This window comes from Gadus chalcogrammus, chromosome 14, assembly GCF_026213295.1.
Source record: "Gadus chalcogrammus isolate NIFS_2021 chromosome 14, NIFS_Gcha_1.0, whole genome shotgun sequence".
NCBI lineage: Eukaryota > Metazoa > Chordata > Actinopteri > Gadiformes > Gadidae > Gadus > Gadus chalcogrammus.
The window spans coordinates 22713297-22726568 of NC_079425.1; the positions used below are offsets into that span (position 1 = coordinate 22713297).

General features: G+C 42.4%; 1 protein-coding gene across 1 annotated transcript; it reads left to right on the plus strand.

Annotated features, from left to right (window-relative positions):
• Window positions 1-3315: 3315 nt before the first annotated feature.
• On the plus strand, window positions 3316-8425 carry LOC130403060 (secretory carrier-associated membrane protein 5-like). The gene is made up of 6 exons (XM_056607195.1): window positions 3316-3328; window positions 3441-3560; window positions 5959-6115; window positions 6594-6695; window positions 7741-7858; window positions 8249-8425. Exons 1-6 carry the CDS (start codon window positions 3322-3324, stop codon window positions 8423-8425), a joined length of 681 nt encoding a protein of 226 aa, XP_056463170.1. The 5' UTR covers window positions 3316-3321.
• The last annotated feature ends 4847 nt before the right edge of the window (window positions 8426-13272 follow it).

Here is a 13272-nt window from a genome sequence, read left to right on the forward strand (position 1 = left end):
TAAAAAGTGGCTGGGAAAGAGCTAAATAAATGCAGTCTCATCGCTGCCACACGCATACACACCCAAACACACACACATACAAACGTACGCACACACATGCACGTACACAAATGCACACACACACACACACACACACACACACACACACACACACACACACACACACACACACACACACACACACACACACACACACACACACACACACACACACACACGCACACACACACACGCAGAATGATATTGAGGTAGTATGATATGGTGATGTCGGAGCATAATATCAGTTCAGGTAACATATTTCAAGTTTCATTACTTGTCAAGAGCAGAGGCCGGAGTCTATTAAATTGCCCCAACAAACCATGGCCTATGACCACCGTATAATCCCTTCACCTTGGGAGAACTGTCAAATTGCAAATGTTTCCATCCTCATGGTCACGCGACATGAACAGCGTCCGTGTATCTGATCAATGATTACCTCCTGTATAAACACCCACCACCGATAGATTCAATCAATACATTAATAAGTGGCAACTTGCTGTGGGCGATGTATGCTCTTATTCTTATGCTCTGTTCCGCTTTTGTGTGGCTACATCCAAAGGTAGGAGGTTTGAGGGTCAAGAGTGTGCTACAAGGAGTATATTGAATGTATTTTATATTATGTTGAAGCTTTCTTTTATTTCCCTCTTTCATTCTTTTGCTTTCAGTTCCTTCTGAGAAAGACTTCACAATGCGAGCTTGTTAAAAACAAAAAGACAGGAGCAACTGTATGGTAAAATCAATTAGAACGTGGTATTATTATTGGTCTTATACGTTTAAATCTAACATAGGCCGAAGCAGTGGCGTCAGGCTGCTTTATTGGGGGCTAAAGCCCCGGATATTATTTAATTAGCCCCGAATATAATTTTGGGGAAAAAATTAATAAATGTAAAAGAAAAAATATATATCAATATTTATTGGTATATTTACTGGTAACTATATGCATTAATTCAATTCAGTCTAGAAGTGATTAAATGATTTTAATGGTAGTTCGGTTATTTTGAAAGAAACACGGGGATTCCAGGGACAATGAAGTAGCCTAGTCCTTCTAGATAGTCCTTCTGGCAAGCGAATAAACAGTTTAAAAATAAAACCAGACTGTTTACCACCTTATATATATGCGTGTACGGTAGGCAAGGCAAGGCAAGGCAACTTTATTTATATAGCACTTTTCATACACAAGGCAGACTCAAAGTGCTTCACATATAAACATTGTTATACAATAAAATAAAATAATAGATAAGTAAAAGAAAACATAATGCAAAGAAATGAGTAAAATAGAAAGTTAAAAAGGCTTTTTAGTAAGTAAAATTGAAAGTGCAATGTATTTAAGAAAGTGAGAAAATTAAATTGAAAGTTATTTAAGATCAGATCAACAGACTCTCTGGAACCCAAGTCGGGACTACAACCCGACCTAAAGGACAATCTATTACAATATTCTAGGACTCTAGCCCAGAACCAAAGGCAAACAACAAACAACAAACAAATATTCAGTTCAGTAGTCTCACTTGTATTAATTTTGCTCCGAAATAATTGAATGTAACTTTAGCAGCACAACAGTCAGGTAGCTATTTAAAGCTCTAATAAACTACTTATCTGTTTATTTAGGTAAAGCATTATAAAAAAATATGCATGCACATTAAAGCATGCAAGAAAATGTGCCGCACCCTACGCGCGCGTTTTCATTTTCCCTCTGGGCTAAGCCCCGGATGTTTATGGAACCCAGAAACTCGCCTGGGCCTAGTGTTGAGTCTAGTCTTTGCATCACAGCTAATTTTACTCTTCATGTGTGCACAGTTGTTTGAAAGGTTGTAATGGATGGATGCATTCAAAGTTAATACAAGTTCGATCCAAGAATATTCATAGGCCTCGATGTCTGAGCTGTAAATTAGTAAACTGAATGGTAAATATTGTATTATATTTTTGGTATGCCCAAGTTATGCTTGATAAATACAAATAGACTTTCTTGATTCCTAGCCCACTATTAAGCCTATGCACAAATAAACATCTAATCATAAATCAATACAGATATACAGAGAGATGCTTCAGACGGATCGTTTACGTGTTCTTTTTTTTTCACACGAAAATAAATACTTTAGCACCATCCTGTGACCAAAGCAGGATAGTGCATTTAGCTAAAAGCTATAGATGGAAAGGAAAACGACAAACATAAAATAGACCCTGCTCTACTCGAAGGTTTACTGCATACTTGATGACTGCAGCGGAGCTCATGAATGAATTTCCATCCATTACTTTCAATCCACTTGGATCCCTTGTCGTGACTTCAATGGTGGTGACTACACTGGCGGTGACGACTCTGCTGGTGACTATTCTGGTGGTGACTACTCTGCTGGTGACTACACTGGTGGTGTCTACACTGGTGGTGGTTACTTTGATGGTGCCTACACCGGTAGTGACTACTCTGGTGGTTTCCTACACCTGTGGTGACTCCTCTAGAGGAGAGACCACTCTGGTTGCAACTACACTTTCAGCACCACGGACAGTGAAGCGACCGGTGATTGGATAGATATAAACATCACGGATTAGAGAAGGTTGCCGATTGGTCGAAACAACAACGACCAAAGCTTCGTCAACAATAGGTCGACCCCGGTCAACCAGAATGACATACCGAAGATAGAACACATCAACACATTAACGTCCTTTATCTTCCACTTCAAAGGAGCGGTCGGCCGCCCGGGGACATGCGGAGAGACGCTGCGCTCTAACCGGACCTGCACCAATCTGCATCGGACCTGCATCAGTGTGCGTGTGGAGGGTAAGCTGATTATCCCCCAGCGCAATCCGCTCCTCCTTGTTATGTGCTCGGGGAATGACGTTAAACAAATCAAACTTAGGAAGATTTTACGAGTTGTTTTTTTTTGCACGATATAAGACCCCTCTTACTATGTGTTGTTGCATAATGTGCCACTGGCTTTTGTTCATGTTTCAATGGGAAATGCAGGATATGCATGGGACAGGCCTACCTGTAGCCTAGTAGGCTACATTGAGACCCAAGGGATTTAGAGGCCCATGCCAATAGAGTGTCGGACGTCCATATCTCCACGTCTAAGTCCCCCATGTAGCACATTCAGACGTTAGGCTGGTTATGTCTCAGTCCCGCATGTAACACAGGGAGACGTGATGCCAGTTATTTCTGAACAATCTTCGGTCATGTAGAGCCCATACACTTTTAGGAGGGATGATGAAATGTTCCCATTCCTTCATCATGCAGGTTGAGAGGGTCGTGGATCAAATCATCACGTAACAAATCACCAGCGTTTCCAAATGACAGGTATGACAGACTATCACATCACAGCATTTAATTTGTCGCACAAATAGAATGTTCTTTTTTTGTTATCATTATTATTTTTCTAACGTAAACGACGGGCGTTTGTGTGCCCTAGAACCGAACTTCCCACCGTTGCCGGGGTTTATCCCTCTGAAGCCATGCTTCTACCAGGACTTTGAGGAGATCCCCGAGCAGAACCGCACCATGTGCAAGCGCATGTATCACCTGTGGATCAGTGAGTAGGCCACCAGCCACCATCATGTATATAAGAGGAGTCACTCCAGCGATGTGGTTGATGCAGTCTGTGTAGTAGGCCGTGTAAAACTTGTCTCTAGTGGCCACTAGTTGTGTCACTGATCAAGGCTTTGTTAACTAGATTCTCTTCTTCTGTGAAACAGGGGGAAGTGATGTTCCTTCAAAGCTCTAGAATCAAATCAACCTTTATTGGAGTTCTATCATTATTATTGCCTATTCATATAAATGATTAATCGCATTTAACCAGGGGTACAATTGATACCAGATTATGTATGAAGTAATTCAAACTGATGACTGATTTCTTGTGGCAACGACTTTTCGAAGTGGTGACACGAAGTGGTGACACTTTTTAAACGCAATTTGAAGTAAGAGTTGAGTCTGGACAAATCTCAACGCACATTTTAATTTCTAAAATATGATAAAAAACCCAACAATGATCCTCATGTTAATATTGAAGTACCTTGATATATTGAGCCTAACTGATGGTGTCTAAGATACATGGTAACTCAGAAACGTGAAGAGCCCTCCATCACGTACATAGCTCCAGCAAACACTTATGAAAGCCTCGTTAAGTAACAGCATGATGGATCTGTATTACGGTAAGACTTTAGAGATTTAACATTACAGTTTTTATCAGACGCTTTGGTGCATTTCTCAGATTAGAATTGAATTTCTCAAAACTACCTGTTTAATCTTCACATGATCATTGTGTCACTTGGGTACATCAAAAAAGCAGTTTTGCATTTCTTTGAACAAGTTGCAAATGCTTTGGTACATTCATGCAAATGATTATGTACAACTCTCTGCTCTTTACATTATCAATTGCTTATGTCATGTTGATCAAAATGTATTGTAATGGGTCTCTATTGAATAGTCTCACCCCCACAACAGTTAGGCATTAGTTCATTGCATAAGTCTTTACATGCAAAATGGTTGAACAAGTTGTCATGATGTGTCAAGCATATTTCTATACATTTCCATTAGACGTTTTTGCTAAATCTGTCCTGAATTGGTAAATTGCTACCAGGTGAATCTTGACTTTCTCTAAATAAGGGAAATGTGTGAAGTGTTAGATCAACCAACGATCAACCAGTTTACAGAAATAGCTCAAAGGTGCATCTCCTGAACCATGAACTGGCAAGTATATATATAGCTGGAGCACAACACAATGTTAAATTGTCTTACAATGGAAGGGCAAGGAATTGGACAGGGTCAACAGCCCGAGAGATGCAGAAGAGGAAGAGGAGTGAGGCTGCGTGATCATTTGTGGCCCAACACACAGGAACGTCAGGAGGTGTAGGAAGACTGCACCGTAATTCCTACAGCAATGCATGTACAGTTCACCCTAAGGAGATTTTACTATGTTCACATTTCTAGCAATGACATGGTCTGTCAACAAATTACAGTACAAACAGTCAAAGCGTAAATGTGAATCTTGACCAGACTTTAGCAATCAATCTCCCACATACACTAAGGTGTAACTTACAATTTACAATACTTGTCTTCAAAACTTTAGCCATAGTTTACATCAGAACATCCCTCCAGAGTACAATGTTATATTGACAACATGACTAAGCAATTTGACTGTCTTATCCGTACACAATGATAATTGTGCACTTACATGTTCATTGACACAGATATTTACTTTTGAGAAACGAACTAAGGATTTTGAGCAAGAGACTGGCTTTTGCATGAAATCCATGGTATTTTGCTATTTGTATGAATTGTTTTGAGAAATGCACTTACTGTTTTGCAAATTTCAATTCTGATCTGAGAAATGTACCAAAGCGATTGAGAAAAACTATAATGTAACAAAGACAAAAAAACAATCTTTACCATCACAAATATTTGGACTTAAACTTTTTTTACCCTCCAAGCTGTCCCAAAGGCTTCATTCTGATGGCTCTGACCGTGAAACCTCAGAACTTTTTAGTGGATTATTCAAGTATCCAGACATCATGTTCTGTTTTAAATAGCCTCTGAATGGATAGTGTTTTTATAACAGACATTGTTTCTCTTTACAGATTCCAGTAAACGATTAAACCTAAGCAGGTACCTGTGGATAGTATTTGATTCTGGCTTTGATTGTTTTCTTCATTGTTGCACATTGGTTCCCTGTTTATGCATGTATTCCAGTTTCACTGTCTGAAGACATTGCATGGAAATTCCCTCTCTGCCTCTGTTTTGCTATCTCATATCTTAATGCATGTTTAGAACTAATTTCATTATTTATTTATAATTAATCATTTATCTTTCATCCATTTAACTTCTACATTTCCTTTCCTGCATGTGGTTTCAGTAACGGCTTTTCATTTCTACCGTTTCCTTAGGGATCAGATTAGCGTGTATCCAATAATGACTTACTCGATGTGTTCCAGTGAACAGTGTTACCCTGGCGGTGAATCTGGTTGGCTGCTTCGCATGGATGTTCGCCGGAGGGGGCGTTACCAACTTCGGCCTTGCCATCATCTGGCTGTTGATGTTCACTCCCTGCTCCTATGTGTGCTGGTTCCGGCCCATCTACAAGGCCTTCAAGTAAAACCCATACTGAGCCATTAAGGACTGTTATTGCTATAGCTGTAACATCATTAATGTTCAGCATTGAGGAGTGTTTTTATAGAGCGTCTAAGAGTTGTTTTGTATAATTTGGCTTTTCCCCATAAAGGAAAACATGTCTAGTGTCTGGTGTAGAAGTATGAACTAAAGGGTTTTGTTGCCCTGTTGAAAATGTAAGCCGACAGAGCTAGTTGTATCAATATGGCACTTTTTTTAATGGATGTGTGCAGTGCAAAATGAATTGTAATTAAAGTTGTTTTCAGGCATCAGGTATTCAGAAATATAATCAAGCAACATCTAGACTGTGCTTGTAATTGCCTCGCCTAATTTATTCTGATGGACTGCGCAAAATGTTTTTGTTAGACTGCAACAACATATCAGCTTGTAGGAGTAAAGCTACCGCTATTTGTTAACGCATGAGTTAGAAAACGTCTTCCCCTTCCTCCTCTGACCTCAGGACTGACAGCTCCTTCAACTTCATGGCGTTCTTCTTTGTGTTCATGGCCCAAGTGGGAATCAGCATCATCCAGAGCATAGGCATCCCGGGCTGGGGAGTCTGGTAAGCAGAGTCAGATAGCGAAAATTACAACCGCTTACCTGCCCTCCATTACTCCAGTTACTGGCTGAGCTCCAGCACAAGGAAGAGCATTGGGGGTGCATTCGTTACCGTGCGTCACACCAAAAGCGAAGGCATGGCGCGATTACATACACAGTCATTGCATTTTCCAACCGGCATATCAGGTGGCGTCGATGGCTTGAATGGTGCGGCGAGAACAACCTGTTTCTGGAATTTCGTTTAATGCTGAATCACTCGCCAAGGTTACGCGATTAGAATATTTGCTTAGCTTTTGGTGTGAACTCGCGTTTAGTATCACTACACTCAAATCTAAATCACAATTTTAGACAAAGGTAACCCTTGCTTTCTGTGAAACACTGAACATCACCAACACCTAAAGATCTTAGAAACTCATTATAATTTTTTCAGACTAAACTACTACTTCATTTGTCCAAACTATTAATCAGTGAGTTACATCGAGGGAGTACCGATTTCAAGTATGTTCTAGCGATTCTTGTCTGAATGTGGGTGAGTGATGAGTTCCACACAGTAGGTCAAAACAGTCCTAATTTTCCGATCTTAGCTGTCTGCTATTTGACCTGATTGCGATGACGTCACACATCAAAATGTTTTTCTTAACGATAGACTTGCTTCTGAATTGAGGTGTCAAAAGGCTGCTAAATGACTCCGCAAAATGTCACCTGACTTAATGTTGATGACGTGAAAATAGTATTATGATAGCTTCAATAAAAGTGATGAATGCCACCCTTTAGATCTGGACGGCTTTATGCATCGGGCCATAAAGCTTTGAAACTTTTTCCTACCCGCCCATCCTTTAAGTGATCGCCTTAAACATCCATCAGTGATTCCCATTCACCTCCCATCTGCTCACTAATGCCGATATTAACGAGAGCACAAGTGGTTATCCGTAAATACTTAATACTCACCGTTATCACATACCGTAAAGTCCCCCAGCGCTCAGACGTCTGAACCCGGGGGTGATGCCCTGTCGTGTTGAACGACTGGCTCTGCTTTTGTCCCTCCTCAGTGGCTGGCTGGCCACCCTGTCCTACTTCAGCTACAACATCCTGGTGGCGCTGATCATGCTGGTCCCCACCCTCATGTTCACAGGGGTGGCGGCGCTCTCCTTCCTGGCGCTCACCAGGGTAAGGCCACGCCCACCTGTCACCTGTCACCTGTCCCAGGTCACCTGTAGGAACTCAGTCTTGGGGAAATAAGGATGTGATGGAATATATTTTAGATTCTGGGATTTGATGTTTTTTAATGATTTCATCAAGTATGTTTGATAAGCGTTTGTTGTACGTTTTTTGCAAGTTTTTCATTATTTAAATTGTTATATTATTTTATCACATCCAAGTTACGCTTGAGTAAAAAAACACTGAATGAATCCCAGATATGGGTCTCTGTATTGTATCCCGACCGATCGATTCCAATGATCAACAGATCACACACACTCCCACACACTGATGACCCCCTCACCGACCCCCTTCCCGTCTCTCACCGGGTACGCCTGTGTCCCTCCTTCCACACTGCAGATCCACAACTCGTACCGAGGCAGCGGCGGCAGCATGTCCAAGGCCCAGGAGGAGTGGACCACGGGGGCCTGGAAGAACCCCCAGGTCCAGGCTGCCGCCCAGCAGGCCGCCATGGGAGCCGCCATGGGGGGCATGCAGGAGCATCACTCCAGCCCGCAGTACGACAACCAGGTGTAGCCGTAGCACCCCAGTGCAACGAGGTGGAGGAGGTGGAGGAGTTGGAGGAGGAGGAGGAGGAGGTGGTGGTGGAGGGAGGGAACGGGCCGGGCAGAAAGGCTGCGTGTCTAGGGGGTTAGGGGGGTACTGTCCACTCTGACACAAGCCCAACTGGGAGAAGGTGGTTGAGTGTCGGGTTATTAAAAGAGAAAGTTGATTGTGAATGTGTTGCGGTACTTAGTTACGTGATGTTATTCATTATTTTGTCTTATTTCTTAATATTTCGGATGTTTGTTTTAGCTTTGTAAATAGCAAAAAGATATTGAATAATTTGAATTATTCTTGTTTATTTTGTCATTGAAGTATTTGGATTTTAATTTACTGTATCGTGTGCACAAGGTTTTTGATTATGAATTATAATTACTTTCAGGGAAATTAAAAGATGTATAGAAATAAATGTTTCCATTAAAACAAAATAATTGTGTTGTGATGGCAGAGCTACTCACTGACTAAGCCTGAATATATGTACCGACATAACTCAAATTACACATTTTCTACAGGCACAGATGTCATGCTTTTTAATTTTAGCATACCTTGTATTTCAAATGTCGCTACCTACCAAAAAACAGACTTATATTACCTCATAGATGTGTCCATCCAGTTTTGATGGACTCTCTTATGCAATGCAGCATGTTACGATCTATATTTTATTTGTTTTTAATTTGACATGGTAATATGAGTTACATAATGGGTACATTTATTCTTCTATGATTTCATACACTATGGAAAGAAGTGAATTATTGCAGTCAATGATTCATATTTTGATAATTCTGTCTGAAGAAATGGCATTCAATAAATATGTACTGTATATGTTTTGTTGTTTAAATTTCAAAGCCCTGAACATTCATGCATCTACCCGGTGCACAACAATACACAATGCCCCATGCTGTTGAAGTTGCTTGGCAACAGAGAGGTGCTGATGTTATTTCCTTAAAACCTATGATGAATCTTCGCTTCTGATCTCCATCTCGTTTTCTCTCTCTAACACACTTTTTTTGTCAGTGTTTTCTGATGTTAATATTTAGACCTACAGGATTTTGACAGTCAATTAGCATTTATGCATTAAGCACAGAGTGGTCTCCGCATAAGTGAGGTATGTGTATAACTTGCCCTTCAAAAAAATGTGTCTTCCATAACCATAATTCCCCCAAACTAGTGTTGTATACTTGTATACTCTCTCTTGTGTATTATGCTACACATAATATTTGTGTAGAACCTCTTATTTCAGCAGTTCATGCTTTGGTTCGCCACATTGGCTGCACTTAATCAGGGCATTGTACTCAATCATTAAAATGTGGTATTCAATTGTTTCCAATACATTACACACAGCAAATGACACTGGGACACATCGTAACGTAATAATTATCCAAAAGACAATTATTTTATTTGTCAATAGGTGGCAGTATTGCTCTGCTGGGTTTGGGAGTGTCGCTGAAACATCAATTTGCAGGCCTGCTGATACTCCACACGGGTTACCTGCGGTCTCTTATGATCCCTGGTGATCCCTGCTATGTTCAAAGCTCTCACAAGAGCTCCATATATCTAAGATAGTCAGGGTGATTGAATTGAAACCATAGATTGCAACAGCACAGGCATGTTTACTTGCCTGTCTAATAACTTTCGTGCTGCTGAACTCCAAACACCATCACCACACAATTTCACCCTTGACATCCCTTCGAGAAGGTGCCTCATCACAGATTAGATTTGGAAAGTCGCTTTAAACGGATTTATCTCTGAATATCCTCGTCCTCGCTGTCTTCCGCCGCCTGCGCGTCGCGCGTGATAGAATTACTGGGAGGAGCCGCAGATGAAATTACAGGTTGATGTTGGGGGCCCCCAGCGAGCCCGCTGGCGCGCACCGAGCAGTATCATCGCTATAAAAACGGGGATCTCTCGAAGACAATGAACAGCGATACAAAAAAACAAAAGAAACCATGTCCATGTTATCAGCCACCGAAGCCAGTTTTTAATTTCTTCAGTTTTGCCTATTTTTTGGTATCTGCTCTCTCTGTGTCCTTGTTTCCTGTACAGGTAAACCAACCGCAAGCCATTAAACAATCAATTACATTTTATAAATTAAATTTCCCCATTTATCCTCTGCCTTCCTCCTTGAGTTTCAGGAAATAGCAGTGAGTGATCACTGTGCTGCATCTATCACAGCATTCACTTCAGGACAGCTTTCTGTCAGATTCAATAGCCTGCAAATAGTATGCAGGCCTATGCACATTGCAGAGAGAACCCCCAAAATCGAAATGTAAATATAGCTAATTATTTGTCTGTCAAAATCATAAAATGTCAAACAAATTCCCTAATACTGATTTTTGCATTGTAAGATGTGTATTTCACTGAACTGTATAAACTAGAAACATATACTTCCAGCAAAGGGGGTGAAACAGAGAACTGAGTAGTCCAAACAGAGCAGGTCTTTATCAGAGATCTGAATAGTCCAAACAGAGCAGGTCTTTATCAGAGATCTGAATAGTCTTAACAGACAGGTCTTTAGACTGATCAGAGAACTAAGATGTCCAGTTAAAAGAGCAGGCGTCTGGCACTGTGTGTATGTGTGTCTGTTTGTGTGTGGCCCTGTGTCTGTTAGACCCCCAACATGTGTCCTATGTAGGCCTGCGTCTGTGTGGGTCTGTGTGTTGGTGCGAGGGGCCTGGTTTCAACTGACCATATTTAGTTGATGTCATTTGACTTACTGTAATCTGAATTTGATGACGGCACGCAGCCCAACCATTAGTTTTGTGAGAACGGGGTTCTGCGTTAAGACTAAATCACATGACGGGGGGCCCCATTAGTGAAACATCATGTATGACAGGGGCCTGATGCAGCAGGGGGGGAGCCTAGGGTGCTAACCAACCCCCGAAGAAGATCACTTATCAATAATGGGACACCCCGGAATGGTCCATTCCGATAATACCACAGTTAGTAACAGTGATTAGATATTAGTTACTCGCATACATAATGTATCAGTTTTTTTTATCTTCTTTCGTCAGCGGGAATTAAAATATTCTTCCATGGTGCTTTGAGCATATTGTTTAGCTTTATCGAGGATCAAGTATTCAACAATGCTGTGGTATAAAAGGAAAAACGATAGTGAGTGTAATACATAATAAATACTATAAGGGACAATGGTGTCTCATTGTGTCTGATCACAGAACAGCTGACATATTGTCACTACCTGCAGGAGCAGACAGAGAAAAGTACCAAAGGTATAATCTCTGACACCAAACCGTCATGATCAATACATGTTTTCCTAGCTTTGGTGAACAACCTGATGGTTGGAAGAACATCTAATACAGATCCACAGGATGGCAGAGATGTACCAGCTAACCTTGTAGCGAGACTCAGCGAGATGCTTCAGAACTGTTGTTGTAAAACCCTTACTTCTTCACTTTTTTATTAAACTTCAATATTTCAGGGCCTACAAAACGTAATTAGTGGAAACATGATATCCACTCCGTGACCCCCATTGGGAGCACCTGATCTAAATACCTCTGCTCCGGCATTATATCCTAAGCTAGTTAAAAAGACTAAATACAACTTCTGTAAAGTGACGCATGCTGTTATTGAACAAGTCGGCCGAACAAGGATGCAAACCTAGAAAAATACAAAACACATTTCATGGTTATCACAGAGGCTCGCCAAAGGACACAGAACAATGTTCCCAGTTCTGGTTTTTCCAAAGAGGGAAGTAGACCTGAACCAGTCCGTTTGGGGGGTGGGAGGGGGGCGAGTTAGTCAGCCTCAGGTGAGCGCCCCACAGCTGCTGGCCTGTGAGGGAGGGGGGGGGGGGCAGAGGAGACGCACCGATGACAGGAAAGGTCAGTGAAATCGCTCCGGAAAAATACGAGGCCTGTCGGCGGGCTGGGGAGTCACGCAGGAACTCGGATCCCTCTGGCCGGCCTCCTGACTTCATGATGGACCCCTGTTGGAGCCAATGATCATGATGAGGTGGGAACCCCGGCCCTAATGGCGGTAACAATGGTGGGCATCGTGCGTCAACGATCGTACCCACCGTCATTTAGCCACACATAGCGAGCCCTAGCGAGCTCTGCAGAGCCCGCTAGATGGGGGGCCTCACCCCCGGGCCCCGCTAGAGGTCTTTTGGGGGCACTGGGGAGCAGCCATTGGAAGCACAACATTAGGAAATTGAACCGGCCACGGCTCGATAGCCTTCACAGACACGGGCAAATGAGGAGCGCCAGGGCGCGAGTGGCCCATTTAGGTGGAAGTGTGCCTCTCGGGAGCTAGCTTGGCAGCTCCCGTTTCCCCGCCCAGAGCCGGGAACGCTTTGGTCCAGCCCGTGGACGGGCGAGGGGTCAGGAGACACTCAAGCACTCACACGTCTGCTGCGTGTTAGACACAGAGCATTCGCTTTGCTTTTAGGAAAATGTGTGAGACGCAAAACTTCCTCTAGAACAAACGCCTGTTTTCGTTGGTTTTCGTCCTTGTTTTTTTTCTCCTCCCATCACCATTTCCTTTTGTGTCCCCGTCGATTATGCACAGAGTGAATTAAACTCTTGGAAAGAGTCGGAACCGTCTGTTGGCACCGCCTTGACATTCAGGGGCGGAGGAATTCTCTCAACAAACGGTCCCTCCCTCGCAGTGTACACCGGCGTCAGGGAGATGTTTCAGCACGGAGGCAGGAAGTGTTTAAACTGTCGGGCCATGCTCTCAACAGTCTGCCTGGAGTCTGTGAGGCAAGCTGAATTCTCTCTACGCCCATGGCTTTCAGTTGGGGAGGCGTTCGCAAGTGTGGTGATTGTTAACTTAGAAATATATGGCGGAGTCAGCACTGCATA